This window comes from Aulonocara sp. 'chitande type north' Nkhata Bay, linkage group LG8 (assembly GCF_057382095.1).
Source record: "Aulonocara sp. 'chitande type north' Nkhata Bay isolate Kocher_YH1m ecotype deep benthic linkage group LG8, A_spYH_male_GT1.1, whole genome shotgun sequence".
NCBI lineage: Eukaryota > Metazoa > Chordata > Actinopteri > Cichliformes > Cichlidae > Aulonocara > Aulonocara sp. 'chitande type north' Nkhata Bay.
The window spans coordinates 10,060,107-10,079,590 of NC_141351.1; the positions used below are offsets into that span (position 1 = coordinate 10,060,107).

Genomic DNA, 19,484 nt, shown 5'->3' on the forward strand with positions numbered 1-19,484 from the left:
AGGTTTCCATTGATGAAGAATGGACCCACTATCGTTGTACCCCATATACCACACCAAACCATCACTTTTGTTGTGCCAACAGTCTTGGAGGGATCCATCCAATGTGGGTTAGTGCCAGACCAATAGCGGTGGTTTTGTTTGTTAACTTCACCATTCACATAAAAGTTTGCCTCATCACTGAACAAAATCTTCGGCGTAAACTGAGGGTCCTGTTCCAATTTTTGTTTTGCCCATTCTGCAAATTCTGTGTGCCGATCTGGGTCATCCTCGTTGAGATGCTGCAGTAGCTGGAGTTTGTAAGGGTGCCATTTGTGAGCAGCTAATATCCGAAGAAGGGATGTTCGACTAATGCCACTCTCCAGTGACATGCGGCGAGTGCTACGCTGTGGGCTCTTGCTGAATGAAGCTAGGACAGCCACTGATATTTCTTCATTAGTGACAGTTTTATTGCATCCACATTTTGGCAAATCCAACACTGAACCAGTTTCACGAAACTTAGCAAGCAGTTTGCTAACTGTAGCATGGGAGATGGGGGGTCTCGTAGGGTGTCTTGCATTGAAATCTGCTGCAATGACCCGGTTACTGCGTTCACCAGATATCAACACACTTTCGATCCGCTCCTCACGTGTTAACCTCTTCGACATGTCAATGGCTGTGAACAAAGAGAAACTTGTAAATAACTCATGAAAGAATAAAGTTGCGTTGAAACCAAGCACACCATTGTTTTTCTTGTGACATCAATAAGTTTGATGTGTCACATGGCCCTCTTCCTATTGAAAAAACTAAAGTTGTATCCAAGATGGCCGACTTCTAAATGGCCACCATGGTCACCACCCATCTTGAGGAGTTTGCCCCCACACATATACTAATGTGCCACAAACAGGACTTTAATATCACCAACTATTCCCATGTTATTACGGTGTATCCATATAAATGGCCCACCCTGTACAGTAACAAGCCTTTTTTGTTAATGTAGAAAGTAGAGTTATCTTTTTGTTAAAATGCAGGGAGTAAAAGTAAAAAGCTGACAGACAAATAAATAGTCAAGCAAAGTAAAAATACCTGAAAAGTACAATAAAGCTTTGATTATCCTCTGTTGCAGATGCAGACAGCTGGAGGCCTGAAGACCGGGTAATCATTCCAGATATACTTCTTTGAAGTCTGCCGCCTGAGCGGATGCATGGTTGACGCATTGTAATGTAAATTCTCCACAGGTCACAAAAACAGGCGGGCATGCGGACGTCCGCTCACTGTCTGATGTCAAACTTTACGTCACTCAGACCTGAGTGGGCTCTAGCGAACACACTGACAGCAAAAGTATAATCAAGGCTTAAGAAAGTATTTGTACTTGATTATTTTCCCACCTCTGCATGGTGCGCTACATAGCTCCACTTCATGTCTCAGAACTCTTAAACTATTGAAAACCCATCTTTAATTTGATTATTTAAAAAAAAAAAAATCTGTGCCCATAAAGAAACACATTTCTGTGATGCACCGTGCAACTGTAGTTTCGAAAGGTGTACTGAAAGTAGTAATAGTTTAAGTTGTTACTACAATTCTGATTTTTCAGTGATTTAAAAATCGGATACTTCGATGTATCTGCTCATATTTTTTCATTGCGACAGAAACAGATGGATTTTCTAACATTTGTTATTTATAGTTATTTATTTACTCATTTACGTTTTGTCTGACTGCGCTTATTGGTGTTTTATTTTGCAGAGTGCCCTCCAGTGGACAAACTGTGCAACATTAACGCTCATAACATGGTTGAAAGGAGTTCCTCTTGTCTCTTCTTTACTTTTAATTTTTATTTATAAATGCAGGCATCTATAGATCAGTAAATATCTGATATCGATCGGTAACATCAGTCCACTGATAAATTGGGCTGTAGTTGTTTGCAGTGTCCAGTTTCCAGTCAGATCCACTCCTCAGGAAGTACAAGTTGAAGTTTCAAAATACGACTTCACTAATCTGGATGATGTCACTATCTTTTGTCCATCTTTTACATACAGCCTATGACTGCACCACCCTTTTTTTCTGCCTTGTAATCGGTTGATAACATTATTGGGAGATTACTTTTTTCAGCTCCCTTATTCACAACAAATCCCCACAGTTTTACACTGGATGCCCTTCCTCACACAATCCCAAGAAGATCTCTGTCTCCTCCCAAGATTAGACTGGGGATTGTTTGCTTTTTAGGCAAATGTAAACCACCACACTATGTAGCACCTCGTTTGATAACATGAAAAACAAGAAAAGCTAGTTATTGCCATACAGCTAGTCTTCTTCCCTTCCACTAAGATATGGCTAATGGCACAGTTAATGCAACAGTAAGGATAAATTACCACACACAAGACCCACAATATTGTCCTTTGTGATATGGAACCTGAACACCTCATCATACATTACACAGTGCTTCAAATCATACTCACTGTTCATGTATTACAAAGTGTTTTCTTCCTTTATTTTGCAGCAGTGTATCAATCTGGCTCAAGCTCAGACAGTCTGGCGTTAGTATTCATAGCTTGTAGCCAAATCCAAACTTTTCACTGCAATCTTGTGACATGCAGCCCCGGAATCTATTTGATAACCCGCCACGAATAGGTGTTCCCTGCTTTGTCTTTGAAAAGTGATTGAAATTCCTTACACCTACACCCACTCATGCGCCTCCCACCACAGAGGCACACAACAAACCTTACAGAATGCAATAAACCTCAAAGGATGGTGGTCTAAAACATAACTATACAAACTAGATGTGAAAAGGAGGAATGTGGGGGGGCAAGAGCCGTGTGAATTTTCCACGTTTGGTGTGTTGTTTTCGAAACATCGAGCAAAAGCAGAAAATAGGATGTTTTTTTGTTTTTTTACAAAATGCAATTTATCAGTGTACAGCATGTGCTTTAGAAGCAACAGAATTAATAATCTCATAAATTGTGCTTCCGTTTCATTTAATGAAGTTTATGAACAAGCATTGTGATTAACGCAGTGATTAAATACTTCTGCAACAAAAACATAAACCAGGATTTGGAAACAAAGCACGGAGTACAGAGTGAAATGCTCGTTACAGCACATGTCTGCTTCATGTCGGAAAGAACGGAAGAAAATATCTTTCACTTTTTGAAAAAAAATGAAGAGTAAGTAATATCAGGTGGTTCATACTTGCCTTATGGCTTTACATTTTAGATTTACCGCCACAGTGGTGCAGCTTAATTCTCTTCTCCCTGAAGACTTCACTGACATTTTCCAAGGGCTTGCTTTCAAACTCTACTTTGATTAGTCAAGCAGATTTTAAAAGGAACTAATCCCCTTCCCTTCGAATTTTCTCTTTTTTTTTTTTATGAAGCAGTCAGCAATAAAGTCAGCAATAATACAGAGTAACACAAACGGAAATCTGAAAATGATGCCTATATCTGGCAACAAACAGGGTGCTGATGCTGGTAACTGATCATTACAAGTGCAAAAGCAATGTCGTCTTAGATTTTACTCTGTTCATTAGAGTCACTTCAAAGGAAAGTACTGCCTCGGCTGCTTCGCTCGGAAATTGTCTAGAGACTGCTGATAGTTAGCTATTCACTTTAGCCTTGACACATTACTGAAGGCAAACCACTTTAAAAGAACATTTTTGGAATAGCTAAGTTTTTCCAGCACCACGTAAACATACATCTCGAACCTCTACTCCCACTTAAAGTCGTGCCCCACCATTTCATAGAACTTGACATTATAAGGTCGATAGAAGTCTCGCAGTTGCTCAATAGCGTCTCGGTCTATCTGCACATGAGTCCTCCCCTTTGACTTGCCAAGGCAGCGGGGCGAGCCGCTGCTCTCCGGCTTTTTAAGGCAGGGAAAACCCTTGGTGCGGTTGAAATAGAAGTGTTTGTCGGTGACGATGCGTTTCAGCCCAAGAAAGTCCTGCACCCGAGCCATCTCCCCTGCTGGGTCTGTGATGAGACGCTCTCCGCTCACAAAATGGATCTGAGCCAGAGGGAAGTAGTGGAGCCAGTTTTCAAGGTGCAAAGCATACAAGCCGATCCGAATGGCGTTCCAGGACATGTCAACGATTCCCAGGCTCTGATTCCTGAAGGCCAGGTCCTGGAAGCTCGGCAGGTCCGGCGTTTTGGATAACGTCTGAGTGTAGTCCGATATTGCTCGAGTGACGGGGTCTCGCACCACCACTATGAGCTTGGTGTCTTGGGACATGGTAGAAATCCGGTGTGGTGTCTCTTTTGTCACAAAGTAGCTCGGTGTCTTCTCCATTGTGATTTGGCTTTCAAGAGTTCTTGGCATTAAACCTCTGAATGAAAGATGAAAACACAGAATAGACATTTCTCATTTACATTCATTTAATTTAGGATTTCTTTTAAAAAATACTAAACATTTGAGCGCTTAAGCAACCTTAAAAGCTAACAGGTTCAAAGGAAAGGTCACAATGCCCTTCCATTTCCTTTGTCAAAGTAAAGAAAAAAATCTATGTAACATATCTATTTAGGGCAGGATTACACAAGTGAGTTGTAAAGGCATAAAGCTACCCTAAGTGAGCTTCGGTTTGGCCGTGAACTCAATTTCTTGATGAAAATCATAATAGGAGCACTGAAGCAAAGTTGTAGTAGTCTGTTGTCACTGGAGACTTGTCTCACAGACAGCTCTCCTGTGCATCAGGCCTGAATGTTTCAGGAGTAATAAATCACCACGAATGCAAACAGAACACGTATAGCAGCGACTCTGTTCGGTGACTTCTTCAAACTAGGCCATTCTTTACAGAGGTGATATGAACAAGCAGGGCTTCGCTGAGAAAAACTTGAAGATTGATTGGAAGTTCTAGAGGAGAGAGCAGTTAATGATTATTTTCATTGTCAATTAATTTGCTAATCTTTATTTCACTTCTGTTGTTTCCCCAACTAATCCATTTCAAAACCTGTATTTTTTCCAGTGGTCACGAGGGTGACTTCTCTCTTTTTATTATTAACAGTCTATAAGACTCAAATTTGATTCAAAACCTTAGGAAATATTTTCTGATCAGTTATATGACTAGTTTTCACTCTTTATTGCTGTGGCGCATTTACATTAAACAAAAATCTGACAAAGGATCTTTTTGGTGTGGATTTGGGGCAATTTCCTCAATTTTTCAGTCAGAGCAACTCCTTGCTTGTCAAGATGGCATCAAAAAGCCAGTGGGTGATATCATGTTGTCTACATCCATCTTTTATATACAGTCTATGTTTCTGTTAAGGCTCTTCTTTCAAACCATCCATTTAAGTGATCTGAGGTTGTATTTATTCTATCATTAGCTGCAATTTTTCGAAGAATGTTAAAATCTAAAAAATAAATAAATAAATAAACGGCAATAATACTAACAAGCTCGTGGACATATGACAACATCAAAATTGACAGCAAATTTGTCTCAGCTGTAGAGACATGGCCAACCAAGCCACCATCTGATGCTTAGTAAGATCACTTCAGACATCTTTAGTCCTTCTTCTTGTTATTTTTGCCTTTGCATAGACATTGAAAAAAAACATGTTTGTGGCACAATCAATTAGCAAATTCAAGGTGACAGTCCACACCGTTCATTTTGATTTATGAACGAATGTTTACAAGGAAGCTTCCGGGAAGCAGCTGTTTTATTTTGAAAGCAATCGGCGTCTGACCTTTTCTCAACAGCTTTGACAGCTGACAATCAACCTGCAGTAATGGGCGAGGGTTCACATCTGGAAGACACATCTCTGAGATAAAAGGGCTTCAACTGCCAACCATTGTGAAGAGTGCCAATTAGTGGAGATACTTTGAGTCTGTAATTATTATATAATACTACTGATACACATCCCTCCTGCAGCTTACATGACAGTCTATCATTAACATGAAATGCTCTTGAAAGAACCGGGGGATAAATACGAGAGCGCATCTCTGCGTAATTGCTTGTCTGTTACTGTATGCATGAGAGTTACTGTATGCATGTTTTTTCATTTTATCATCAGATAAACTTGTGTTTGCATACATATTCTTCCTCTAAATCTGTGCAATTATGTGCATGTTTAATTTATGGCTATTCGGTTTGATCATCAGTCAATCGAAGCAGTTTGTTAGGGATGCACTTTGTCCCTCCACCAGGGTGAGAGCTGAGGATGTAGGTGATCAGTACAGTTTGATCACCAGTCAGAAAGATTTACCCCCCCCCCCCCCCCCCCAATAAACTACCAAGGTGAAAATCATGAAACTCGGAGAATTGGTGGGGCACGGGCAAAGGAAGAACCCATTAAATTTTGGAGCAGATTTGAATCGCTTCCTTTTAACTTGTGAAATGGAGCACTGACCTTGGCTGAGGATGCGCTGTCTGAGTGCCCCTTGTAGTTTAAGGTGCCTTGGGTAGCATTTGAAAAATCAATAAATAATTCCCTTTCATGGCTGTCTTGTTTAAATATTATAATAAACAAACACGACTACAGCTGAGATGTCTAGGAGTTACAGCGGGCATGCAGGACGCTGTTTGCACTGTTCGCCTCCAGAGGTTGGATTTTATGAGAAATTTGATGAACTGCTCTACAGTATGTCAAAAGAAGAATAAAAAGGGAGAGAGAGAGCGCGCCACTCTCCTGCCAGTATAAACACAGCACATTCCTCAGAACTTCCCTGCAATAAAGCTTGAAGTGAGTCAATAAACTGCAGAAAACACATCCAGCATGTTTACCCAGCTCCAAGTCTGATATACACAAAGAAGCACCAAAACAGAGGGTTCATATTCATCACTGATTTTTTTAGGGAAATCAGATGATTTTACATTCTGTTATTATATTATATTGTCTCTTTCCCCCCATGATTCCTTACCTTTTCAATTTTTTTTCTCTGTAGGAAATGTAAGTAAATTTAACCACTGCAGAATTTAGACCAGGACGGAGGGGAGAAAACAGATTCAGGCATAAAACAGAAGAAAATGAGGCGCTACACCGCTTACCTGAATTCCACTGTAATTCCCTATGTACCATGTGAAGGCACACGGTTATATTGGCCTGCAATCGTTATGACCTTTTAGAAAACGAAGCTGGAAATATAGTGTATCATTCTCCATAATTTACTATCATTAACATTTAGTTTGGTGGGAGAGAAACGGCCTAATCAGATATGCAGAATTATGCAAGCACAGCTGACTAGAAGCCACAAATTTTCAGACACACTCGTGGGTCTCTGCGGGAGCAGCAGCCACGAGAAAAGGCTGCTCTTTGACCAGTTTCTAGATTACATAAACTAGTTAAATTAGTTAAGCTAAAACCACTTTAACCAAGAATCTTAAAGTCAGATGTTGTGCAATAAAAGCTGACTGAAGTCCAATCTGGTGTAATTTCCTACTTATTACTATGATTTCTGATAAATTGCGGGATTTGTGGAGCAGATGGACACGCACCTGCACAGGTGAGACACACGTTGTCTTACCTGTACCACTCCAGGCCTCTGTCATAGTTCCTGTCGAAGAAGTGTGTTTCGGTTCCCGCCGCGCGCACATCCGGATGTATTCTTATGAACTCGAGGACGGCTCTCGTGCCTCCCTTTTTCACACCGACTATGATGGCATTTGGTAACTTTTTATTGCCGAACTTTAAATTGCTCATAGGCGGGCTGGGCGTGCCGTTCCCGGCGGTGTGATGAGCGAAATGGGGTCTTTGGTCGGCTTTCAACCGAGACGCCTCAACAGCGCTCAACCTCGCGTCCGACGGTAAAAGGCAGGAGAGGGATTTCTGAAGGCGCCTTTTGGCTCCATCTGCTCGCTGACAGCTGGGCGTCGGATCACCTGACGTTTGCATGATGGCACCGTCAGGGAATAGAGCGCAGTAGAATAAATATGAAAGGAAAAGGGATAACAAGCAGATGGACGTTCCTCTGAGCCGGTGTGAGAAGGGGAGAAGTCGACCGAAGAGGAGCACGCATGCCATCTCTCCATGAGTATGAACAGTGCATGATTTTTTTAATTGATTTTTGCGTTCCGTCCTTTTATGATTGTCTTAGCGGCTCCACGGGCTTTAAAGAAGAAAAACAGCAGACTTCAAGTCTGTTACCACAGTCCATCTGAGTCCCATCGCTTCAGCTCCTTACCTGAAAAGGTATCTTCCCCTGCGCACCGAGTTGCGAAGCCATCCTATTTTAAAACTCCTGGACGCGTCCGTGGCCATCACGCAAGGATGCAAAAGCTGTGCGCGCTCTCTGGCAACTTGAGCGGACTGTCAGCTCCAAACCGGCTGAGCGAAGGAAAAATATTTCCACACAGTGACGTCACGGTGTCTTTGCATTAAAAATGGTAAAAAAAAAAAAAGAAAAGATAAAAAGTATTCATCTGTCTCCACTTGCTCATCTCACTTTACCTTTTATCACGTTTCATACTAACATCTAAGCACCTAGTCGACTCTTTGTTCATTTAAAGGTAAACATACAGAATGTTTGTAAGTATTAATATTTGAAGCACTTTATTAACGTAAAGTGAAACATTTTTGTTAATAAAATCAATAGTATTAGAGCTGATTTACACCAACACACCGGAAAACACGAGAGTAAAAATATCTTTAAATATCTATAATTTAACACTTTAAGATCCAGCAAGCTTTGCTCTTCCTGTTGGACCAATCACAGCACTGGTTCAATCTCTTCTGATGCGGTTAAATTTAAACACACTGAACACAGTTGGGTTTTTTCCCCCCATTTTTTTTATGGTTCATGACCTTAAAACTGTATCCAGTCAGCAGAGAGTCATTCGAGTGTTCAGAAGGTTGGATAAAATCAACTCTCTAAAGTCCCAATGTGAGAATTTACCTCACACTCCATTACTGGGAAAATTAATCACCACCTACTAATAATCAGTTTCACTTTTAAGTTAAAAAAGGACTATGTGAGACTGATGTCTTATAACTATTCTGGTCTTCGTTCATTTGATAAAGCATGATCCAACTTGTCATGCCATCTGAACTTTCGTGTTGTGTCCTGAATTCCCAATTAAAAGTTTCCTTACATTAGCACAATCTGGCTGTAGGGGTGGGCAGATTGATCCAAATATTGATACTATTGATACCAACGCTGATATTTGCATCAGCTCGATACTAGCACGAGTGGATCGATACTTTGTATCCATCCTCTAAGTTAAGTATGTAGCCTTTTTGTGTTGACTGCCAGGCCTATTTTATTTATAGCCTATAGCACACTGTAAAAACAGAAGTTGACCCACACACATTTACATTTCAGGTCTCAACAAACAAATAAACCCTACTTTCAAAATACATGAAAAGCTGAAAAGGTGTTTTTTAATGTGTTAACTAATTATTGTGAAAAGCCAAACTCACAGTGATTTAGTGATCATTAACATGTGTTCAGAATTTGCAAATTCATGATGATTTATGTCATAAATCATAACAACTGCTCTCTCATACATAAGCTGCCTTCATAGGTTAAAAGTATCGGTATCGATATTGGTATCAACAATACTGTCCCTGTATTTACTTGGTATGGGATCGATACCAATATTTGCAATATGACACATGTTGTAAGACTGGACTTTCTGTGGTCTCAGGGCCTCTTTGGACTGGTTTAGTTGTCCACTTTGCTCCTTGTATTGTTTCCCAGCTTCTATATCAGTAGTCTTGTTCCTGATCTTGTTAGACCTCCCCTCTCCTTGTAGCAAGTAGGCATTAAAGCATCGTTGTGTGGTCATACACTTCCTGATGACAAAAACAAATGCAGACAAGCTCACAGTGGAAAAAGAAGAGGATGAAAGCTCCCCGGACTGCAGAGACGCATGGGGAGGAGTTGAGGTGTCACAGTGGTGCTCCTGCGGGTGTCTGCGCCCAATCTGAGAAGCCTCTGATTAAAGAATGATTTATAGGGGCTGGTTGGAGAGACCCGCTTAGCAATCCGTCTAGTGAATGAGATTTTTCCTCAGGAAGAGGGCGGGTAAATCAAACCTCGGGGTGAGAAGCCTGCTATGCTCAGCGATGGGGCGCAGTGATTAAACGTTATAATCACCTCTGCCGTGTGCACAGCTTGACTTTTCAGTGGAACAATCAAAAATATTGTTGAGGAAAATCAGTTTAACCTCAGTTTCATTTACTGAACATACGGTTTATCTTGTTCTAGCTCATTACAGAGAAGGACAACTTTTTTTTGACTGATATAAACTATGACAGAAGTGCAATGTCGAACAATCTAGTCAGTGCCATTTTTTTAAGGAAAAAAAAGATATGAAAGACCACCCGGGCTTTCCAGGAGAAAATTTAAGAGTGAGACATTCCCCTCCTTAGCCATTCAGTTTAACTAAGACTCATATTTAGATTTGAGATTCCAGAGAGAGCGGTGGGGGTGTCAGGCTTGACAGCATGAGTCATGATCTATGTTTAAGGAATGAATGATGTGTCTGTAAATGCACAACATATTTCTTAAAGTGTTTGATTGTCTTTGGGAGCTCACTGAATACGGGTGCCAATGACCACTCACTCCATCAGAGGCACGGCTCATTTGTCAGAGGCAAGCGAAGCCTGGAGGGAGGGTTCCTCGGCTTGTCCTGACTCCGATCAGACACTGGGGGAAGATACAGATGAGCCAGGCAACTTTATATTACAGATGGGTGAAGAATCACTCCCACAGTTTCCGTTCACACCCTCTTTGGAAAAAAAAGTGCACACACAGAACTGTTTTGTTAAGTGACAAACATGTAGTCACACAGTGTTGCTTGTATATCAGGAGGCCAATTAACAACATTTTTATCTTCTTTTTTAATATACGGCTTGAAAGGAAGAATTTATTCTTGACTTCAGACATGCAAATTGCCATTCTGAACACAGCTGAAGGACTGATTCCAGATTTTTAGCAGGTGGCATCATGCACTGCAACTGGTCTGGTGTATTTTTGTGTCTTCAAATTCCCTTCTTTTTCAACATGCCTTTTTTAGGGGTTAAAAAGGGCATCCAGTTTTCTCCAGCTGTCAAATATATAAGGATCACTGGATAACATTTCTACATGACATCTATTTCCTTTCAGCATGCCCAGCAATGACACAACACTGACATCTGCCGGCCACACTTTGGCATTACAAAGTGCGCCATAACAGATAAGATCGCAAGTGAAAACGAAAGCAAGTCCTCAGCGTCAGGTTCCTGTATCAGAGGCTAGCAGTGAACGGAAGAACAACAACATGAATAAAAGTAAGTTTAACTGCTTATATATATAATTTCTAATCAGAAATAGGTTACTACCACCAAGGAGCTTGAATAAATTGTTTTATAGAATATATGTGTGAAAGTGAAACTACAATACTGTGCAAAAGTCTTGGGCCTCCCCGTTTCTTTAAATTTTGTTCCAAAGAGCTGTGATTTCATGTATTTTCTTTTTTGGTCTTAAGTGGTCTTAAGCCATAACTCTCTTTTGACGGTAGCTGCTTTTCACTCATTTTCAGTCCAGTCTTTGTAGCTGACCATTTGGAAAGCTTTGTTTATGCCACCTAACACCGACCTATTAGCATTAGCAAGCATTAACAAGGCACCTAACTCAAGAGATGTACTGGTGTTATGCCAACACATAAAGAAAGCGAAGCAAATAAAGTCACTGTATCTTGTTAATAGGTGCCTGTTCCAAAACACAGCATTTGTTCCCATTTTGTTAATTTAATCCTTGAAACACGCCAAAGATAACTCAGCTTAAACAACATAAAATGGCATTTTTGCACCAACTATGTGACTGCCTAAAAACTTGTTACATGAGTGGAGGACAAAAGAATATGCGGCAAAACCTATATACAACAGGAAGATGAGTATCTGAAAGTCATACCTTTAAAACAGGAAAAAAAATCCAGCCAAGACCTGACACATGACCTGAGAGATCCATCTGGCTCCTCAGTTGTTCCATCTACTCTAAGGCAAATAGAGAAAAAAAGGCTGAGGTATGCTAAATTACTGAAGAACTGGACTGAAAATCAGCTGCAACAGGTCTAATGGAGTGATGAATCCAAATGTTACACCCCTAGCAGTTGCCTGTGTGGGTGTGTCCTATCATCTCATGCCTTAGGTGCCATCTTTTTCTTTTGTACAGCTGACTCACATCAGCAACTAAAGGTATTTAAGCCCAGAGAAAGGTGAGCTCTGGTGCCAGAGAGCTGTGTGTGTTTGGTGGTTGCAGCTAGTGAGCTGTATTTTGTGATTGCTTGCTCCTGCTCGGTGGAGAGGAGTGTGTTTGGTCACTAAACTGTTCTTTGCTTTTCAGTTAACTTACCGATGCCTGAGTTTTTGTTTGTTTCCTTAAATGGTGATAGCGGCTTGCCCGTCTCTTTTAGTTGAGTTATAAATAGAAACTTTAATAAAACTCTTTAATTTAACAATTTTGCCTCTGTCTCCTTTTTCTGACCCGGACACTTTTCAAATTCAAAATCAAATTTTGTTACTTTCCCTTATCACCTGGACCCCTTTTAAAGGAACGTAACACCAAATTTGAAATTTTTGGTTCAAATCATTATCAAATCATGGAGGAGGTCAGGAGGCAAGGCAAGTTTATTTATATAGCACAATTCAACAACAAGGTGATTCAAAGTGCTTTACAGAGACATTAAAAAACAAAAACAAATAAAAAGCATGATTTAAAATTGAAAAGGAGGTGAAACGGTGAGTTGTATCTATTTATCTGTAAAGCATGGTGGAGGCTCTGTCATGATTTAGGGCTGCGTTTCAGCCCCTGGTGTTGGGGGTCTTGTCAAAATTGATGCAATTAGAATTGTAGAAAAGTGGCATCAGACTTTGATTCTCCATCTGGAAAGCACTGTTTTAAAACAGCTTCATTTTTCAGTACGACAATGATCCCAAACACTGCCAATGTAGTAAAAGCACATTAGAAAATACACTACTACAATACTCCAAAGAAAAATACACACTAGAACAGCATCTGTCATGGATTGGCCTCCCGAGAGCCTGGACCTCAACATTATTGAAGCAGTGTGGGATCATCTTGGCAGAGAACAGAAAAAAGACAGAATCATCCAAAGAAGAGCTTTGAATGTCTTTCAAGAAGTCTGGAGAACTATTTAACTGTACAAATGAAGAGAAAGCTGACTAAGAGAGTTCAGACTTTGTTGCAGAATAACGGCGGTCATACCAAATATTGACTTTCAAGCTTGTTACAATTATATTTATGTATTGTATTTCCAGTTATCTTTGCCTATGTTACAGTAAATTCTGCCACTTATTTAATTTTTTCCTTGCTTTTACATTATTTCATCTTGGAAAGTGAAAAGTCATACAAAAGATTAAATTGCTAAGTATAAGAGTTGTGTGTACTTTTGAGACTCCCTGATCTCTGGGATCCTAGAGTAGAACAACAGGGCCTTGAATAATCTGAAATCTGATGCTATTCATTTTTTTCTTCCAACAGAAGTAACAATTTATTCACATGTTGATGGACAGACGATGGGCTCTCATGAGAAATTTCTCAAAAAACTCTTCAAACGAGGAGCAATAAAAGTGGAGAAAGCTGATGATAGTGAGGCTGTTATTGTCTTCGTTCCCATTGTCAGTCGTTTTGAGACGGACATAAATTCAGCTTTATCAAACATTTCAGGTAAACACACCACAATCTATGATAAGTGTTTTGTTTGTTTTGGTATTTTTTCTGCACGTTATCACTCGTGTTTTCTGTTTGTCTGTCTCAAAGGAGATAAAAAGGTGATCGTGGTGGCCTTGCATCACACCTATGACCCAAACTACACTGTGCCACATAACAGAAAGATGGACAACAAACTCGTTGTTAACTGTTTGTTTTATGAGAAGAAAGGACTTCTGTCATGTCCTTGCAACAAAAAGGCAAAGAAGATGGTCTGCGAAGAGGTAATTACACAAGTTACGTTGTTTTTTAAGCAAAAAGTGCTGGATACGCAAATACAAATAAACATGGATTCATCTGGATTTGCATCATTTTTACATGTATTGGTCAACAATAATACAGACCAGACTATACTGGTATCTTCACACTGGCTCTGTGTGCCAGGTGGTCAGTATGTTGTTGTATGTTCACGCCCACAGGCAGAGGTGGAAACAGCAGTTTCCACCAGATGTTTTCTGTAATATGAGCCAAATAATCTAAGCTTGCATATAAGATCTTCCCATTTGGAATATTTGAACAGTGCAGTTGGATCAAAGTTCTGATATTCCAAATTACACATGTCCAATGGGAACACTCTCACTGCCTGCAGTAATTTCAGCAGTATTAGTTGTTGTTTAATTTACCCTGTACTAACTGCGATGCATTCATTATTTATTTATTTTTTGCAGCTGAACCTCCCAGGAAAATTCTGGCAAAGAAACAAATCAAAGAAAGATCCTCAAGAAAAGACCACAAAATCAGGAAAAAAAGAAAAGACAAAAAGTGAAAAAAACCAAAAATAATCTGCATAAATTTAAATAATTGCTTAGACACTTCCTCTAGGACTGACGTTTGTAAATTGCTTACTCAGCTTCGGTCCGATTGTACTATATTATTAATGAGTCTGCATGAATTTAATTGCTCATTATTTATACTTTTTCCTTTCCATTGTGGCTGATCAATTAGCTTATTTGTTGCTCTGTTACTGAACAAAACATTGTAGCTTGACTCGTGACACATTCTGCTCATTCAAATGTACAGAAAGGTTGCATCACATGTAGCCCTACCATGGCTTAATAAAGGAATTTTATGATCCAGGCTTAAACTGATTCTGTTGTCATCTATTAGACTTCCTCATTCACAGTACACAAGGCTAATGTCAACATGCTAGCATGTCCAAAAACATTATGTTAAAGTGCTTGATGAACCTTTGGTCGAAATCATTGTATTCATATATTAGCTGATGAAACAAGCTAAATTCATGTAAATACTGTCCATTCAAGAACTCTTGAGATTTGTAAACCTAGTGGTGAGGTAAAGATAAGGAGCAAACAGAAGAGAATAAGACTTTACCCTCTTAGAACCATTAATATTTAATACAATGATTGATTTGAACTGTATTCTTAATAACTTCACTTTATAGGATTTAAGGTGGGACTTGACATGAGCTTTGTAATGTTACACCTGTTGGTTATAAATTTATGAAAATTGCTTTTAATTTTTTTATTTATCTACAAAATTACAAAAGCAAATTTTCCAGTGTTTGCATTTCTATAGTCCATCCATTCGCTTCAGCTTATCCTTTTCAGGGTTGCGGGGGGTGCTGGAGCCTATCCCAGCTGTCATAGGGCGAGAGGCAGGGTACGCCCTGGACAGGTCGCCAGTCTGTCACAGGGCTAACACACAAGGACAGATAACCATTCACACTCACTTGCACATTCACACCTAGTGGCAATTTGGATTATCCAATTAACCTATCCCCACAAGCTGCATGTCTTTGGACGGTGGGAGGAAGCCAGAGTACCCAGAGGGAACCCACGCAAACACGGGGAGAACATGCAAACTCCACACAGAAAGACCCCGGCCTGATGGTGGAATTGAACTCAGGACCTTCTTGCTGTGCGGCAACAGTGCTAACCACCGTGCTGCCTATTTCTATAGTACTATAGAATATTTAATCACCTGTTTCCTTCAATCACAATCACCCTGGCTGTGAATGCACCAGACTATCACCAGTTTCTACATCAAATCAAAGTCCAGGGAGCTGACAGGAAAAGACAGACATATACATTGTCATGCCTGCTGTGTAATGTCTGGAAATGTCCAGGTTGCATTGCATGTGTAGATGTCTGCTTTTCTGGCTTGGGTTTCTGCAGCAGTGACTTTGCAGCCTTTGACTTCTCCTCCACTCTTCCCTTTGACTGAGGAAGCTTTAATGATAAAGATGTGTAGCGGAATAAGAATGACTTGCTGAAGTGTGCAACATTTGCCGAGGTTTGGCACACGCAGGACACTGATATCCCCTGGGACATCTTGTAAATCATATGCTGATCTGTTTGATGGTCTTTGTGTGTTGCTGACTTTGTTGATTCACGGAGGCCTTGCATAGTAATAATCTGTTCGCGGAAGGTTAAAGCTCGGTATTCTCTCATGTATTGACCCAGATTTTTGGCAGGGTCTGTGGTTTATGTCATGATCTTTCTTGGCAATTTCATTCAGTCATTTTGCATTTTTAACATTTTACAGTCACTCTGCCAAATTTTCTTGACACAGCTCTTGAGACTTGCCTCAGGATTCTCTGTACCATGTTTCCTGCAATATATGGTCTATATCAAACCTCCAAGTGCATAGGCACATCTCTCAATGTGTGACATGTTATGTTACATGAAATGGCAGCGACTCAAACTGAAAACAAACAAAGGAAGATGACTTTATTTTTTCTTTCTAAATTTGAAAGAATTTATAGCTGTATGCTTAAAGGTTGTGAGAGTTAGCACACTGATCAGGAATAGTACTGTTTTTTCAAACTTTGTGTATCTCAACCACTTTAGCTCCACCTATAGGTAGAAATCGGCCACACATGCAACATCTGATAATGTGCATGCATTTGGCAAGACAGGTATGACTGGATTCTCCAAGCAGACTTCATGGCATCCTATTATGACACTTTCTTCTTCTTCCATATTTTGACATTTTTTGCATTTTTAATTTTTTCCCAAACAAAAAGGGGGAGGGACGTTAAACCTTCTACTGTATGTGCCGATGGTCAGGCTGAAGGCCATGCATAGAATAAAGATATTTTTTAGCTATGCAAATGAATGAAATTTAGTACAAAATGTTGCTGGTAAACTCCTTAAAGGAAATCACTCATAACGAATGGTAATTGCACTACACTCTGTTGCTCACAAGATGGCAGTTGAAGATAATGTTTTCTCTGAGTGGAGCTCAGCTGGTGTTTAGGAGGCCAATATAAACAGAAGAAAACTCTTAAACTTGGTATTTTAGCAGTAAAGATAAAAAAGAGGAAAGAAATTAAGAAAATGCAAGTGTTTTACAAAGTGACAATGTTTAAGGAAAAAATAAAATAAACATAATAATTATCTTAAATAGGTTACAAATTATATTCATGGATGAAAATTAGTTGAAACCGGATGACTTGAACAAATATTTGGACCTAAACGTTGTGTCAGTATCCACCTTGATGTTAGCATCTTACACCCAAATTCACAAAACAGTGACTGAAAAACAAACACACAAGTTTAACTTTCCTCTTTCAGTTAACCTTCTCGCCCTCGGTGAAGCTGTGGATTACTTCCTCCTTGGATTAGCGCGCACACTGCGGGCCCACATCTGCATACGAACGTGGCAGCACGCCAGCGCACATCCAAGTCCTCCAAATCATATGCACAAACACACTGTGTACAAACCAAAACTGAGTTCTCACAGACAGGAAGTGATGTCACTTCTTGTCTCCAAGGAGATGGAGGCAGTTGCTAAGATACTGTGACACCAGGATTTTTCTCTGTGTTTTTTTCTTTCCCTCTCCCTCTCCAGCACGCGCGCACACACACACACACACACACGCACACACAGGGATATCGCCACGAATAAGTAGAAAGTCTCTCGTATCGCTCTTATTCTCTGGCACCAGATGGCAATGAGCGCCAACTCAACTTTTTTTTCTTTCTTTCAATAAAATCTCTAAAAATAACAGAAATATAAGTTGGTTTAAAATTTCACTTGAATGCCGTTGGGACCACTAAACAGATCACCTGTGTGCTCCGACTGAACCAAACGTCAGAGGTGCTGCTCCAACAATTAGCAACATTTTTATTCTTCGCTTTGAACTATGTGCAATTACTCAGTCACCCACTTCCAGACCGGCGAGGCCTGTCGCTCCTAAAATGATACAAGTGACTGATGTGTATCAGCACCCCTCCAAAGCTTCCACACAGTGTGAGCTGCACCTCTCTAGTGCTATCAGCATGCCACATATGTCTTGGCAGTAGCATGTTGCTGCCAAATCCTCTTCACCCTCCCTTTCTCCTCCCCTGTGGCTCCTAACACAGCATTAAGAGTTTATGGGGTTTGGGTTGTATTAGAAATGCCATGTGCCCGTCTTCTGGATGGCGGGATTAGCTCTCTCTGCTGTATTTCGCGTCCGAGAGCCTTCCTGCACTGATGACACAAGCAATACAGCAATGAGCGTTTGTTCATTTACTGTGCACAAATGCATGTCCTTCTCCCTCTCTCCAGTCCACCGCTCCTACACACACGCTCAAGGGTGCCTGCGCACACACAAGCGTACTATACATGCATAAAGGGAATATCAGATACAATGTGCAATGACACAGTGAGGACATAGAGTAGAAAGTGGGGGGAAGAAGGAGAGCAAAGGCACAGGGTGGGTTTGGCAGGGGCGGCATGGAATCATTTTAAATGGTGCGGGGGATGGAAGGCGAAAAAGATGTACGGAGAGAGGAGCCGAGAGTGGTGGAAAAGCAGTGAAAGGCGTCCAGGGCTGGATGAGAGACGGAATATGGGCTAAGATTTTAACATGAATGAGAGGGAATGAGGGAAGAGGAAGAAAGAGGGAAAGGAGGAATATCCTCTGCACCACTGTGTGACTGGAAATTTAATAGAGGGAGAGAGATAGAGTGAGAAAGAGAGGGAAGGGGAGAGAGGTAGAGGGGTGGGAGAGAGAGAGCCAGAGGAGGGGGAGGGTAGAGGAAGAGAGAGGCAAAAGGCACAGAGACCTCATTGCTGTGCAGCTTTCAGTAAAAGCTAGTGGTCGTGAACAATGCTCACTACGGCATTCACCGAGAGGGAGGGTAGGAGCAACTGAAAGGGTGAGGGAGGGAAGGAAGGCGCGAGAGAGAGATGGAGGGAAAGAGAGAGGAGTGCATATATCTCGGGGGTCTTTCTGAAGCATCACTGGCCTTTTCTGTCCTTTGACCTTTAGTGTGAGCTGAGACAGAGCAAAGATGCACTGAGATTTATTTTTACCCACAAAGTAGTCTTTGGTAGTTGTAAAGCTGCAAAGGGGGCTTCTCTTCTTCTGTACTTCAGACACGTGGACACATACATGACAATGCTCAATGGAGGGAAATCACTTGTGAGCTAACATCTCTTTAACTGGCCACTTACTTGGTCATACTGTTCTCAATTCACTAATTACATTACATGAATTGAAAACCGTAACAAAATATTTCACGTCTACATTTGCAAGGCTCAGATGTATGGTTTAATTCACGGTCCGGATCTTCACAGGCCTGCAGTGTATGTGTTCTACATGTTTGGGTGCTGACAGGAAGTAATAGTGCTGGTGGCTTCCTTATTTACAGCTTAAATCTAACAAGTCCAATACAGAAGCCTTTCAAGAGGGTGGGAAGGCTTGGAGTAAACACTCATATGCACAGTCTGCAGAAAGCAGGCCTCATTGATTTGCTAGATATAATCTTACAAAAACAAATGCTCTTGCTAGCTACGGGAACATTACAGAGTCTACAAAACTCTTTGAGTGAATCAGAAAGGTTTATTTCTGTTAATATTTGGTGGCTTTTAAAAGAAAGTGCCCATAAAATAATAATAAAATAATAATAATAATAAATGCTCAA

At 40.6% G+C, this 19,484-nt stretch overlaps 1 protein-coding gene and 1 long non-coding RNA gene across 2 annotated transcripts; one reads left to right on the forward strand and one right to left on the reverse strand.

Annotated features, from left to right (window-relative positions):
* Positions 1 to 2,576: 2,576 nt before the first annotated feature.
* LOC147323184 (heparan sulfate glucosamine 3-O-sulfotransferase 2-like) lies at positions 2,577 to 8,487 on the reverse strand. Its single transcript, XM_086303400.1, has 2 exons — positions 7,423 to 8,487; positions 2,577 to 4,291 (listed from the first exon to the last, which is right to left on the reverse strand). Exons 1-2 carry the CDS (start codon positions 7,917 to 7,919, stop codon positions 3,673 to 3,675), a joined length of 1,116 nt encoding a protein of 371 aa, XP_086159526.1. The 5' UTR covers positions 7,920 to 8,487; the 3' UTR covers positions 2,577 to 3,672.
* Positions 8,488 to 11,071: 2,584 nt separating this feature from the next.
* On the forward strand, positions 11,072 to 14,681 carry LOC147323185 (uncharacterized). Its single transcript, XR_015130730.1, has 4 exons — positions 11,072 to 11,168; positions 13,381 to 13,566; positions 13,660 to 13,832; positions 14,277 to 14,681. It is a non-coding gene; the product is annotated as an uncharacterized LOC147323185 (long non-coding RNA).
* The last annotated feature ends 4,803 nt before the right edge of the window (positions 14,682 to 19,484 follow it).

What these genes read in the sequence shown, in the direction of transcription:
- LOC147323184 (XM_086303400.1), bottom strand. Translation starts at nt 7,919, where the DNA reads ATGGCATGCGTGCTCCTCTTCGGTCGACTTCTCCCCTTCTCACACCGG. An exon ending in AGAGGCCTGGAGTGGTACAG is followed by an intron (nt 4,292 to 7,422) that starts GTAAGACAACGT and finishes TCTTTCATTCAG; the next exon opens with AGGTTTAATGCCAAGAACTC.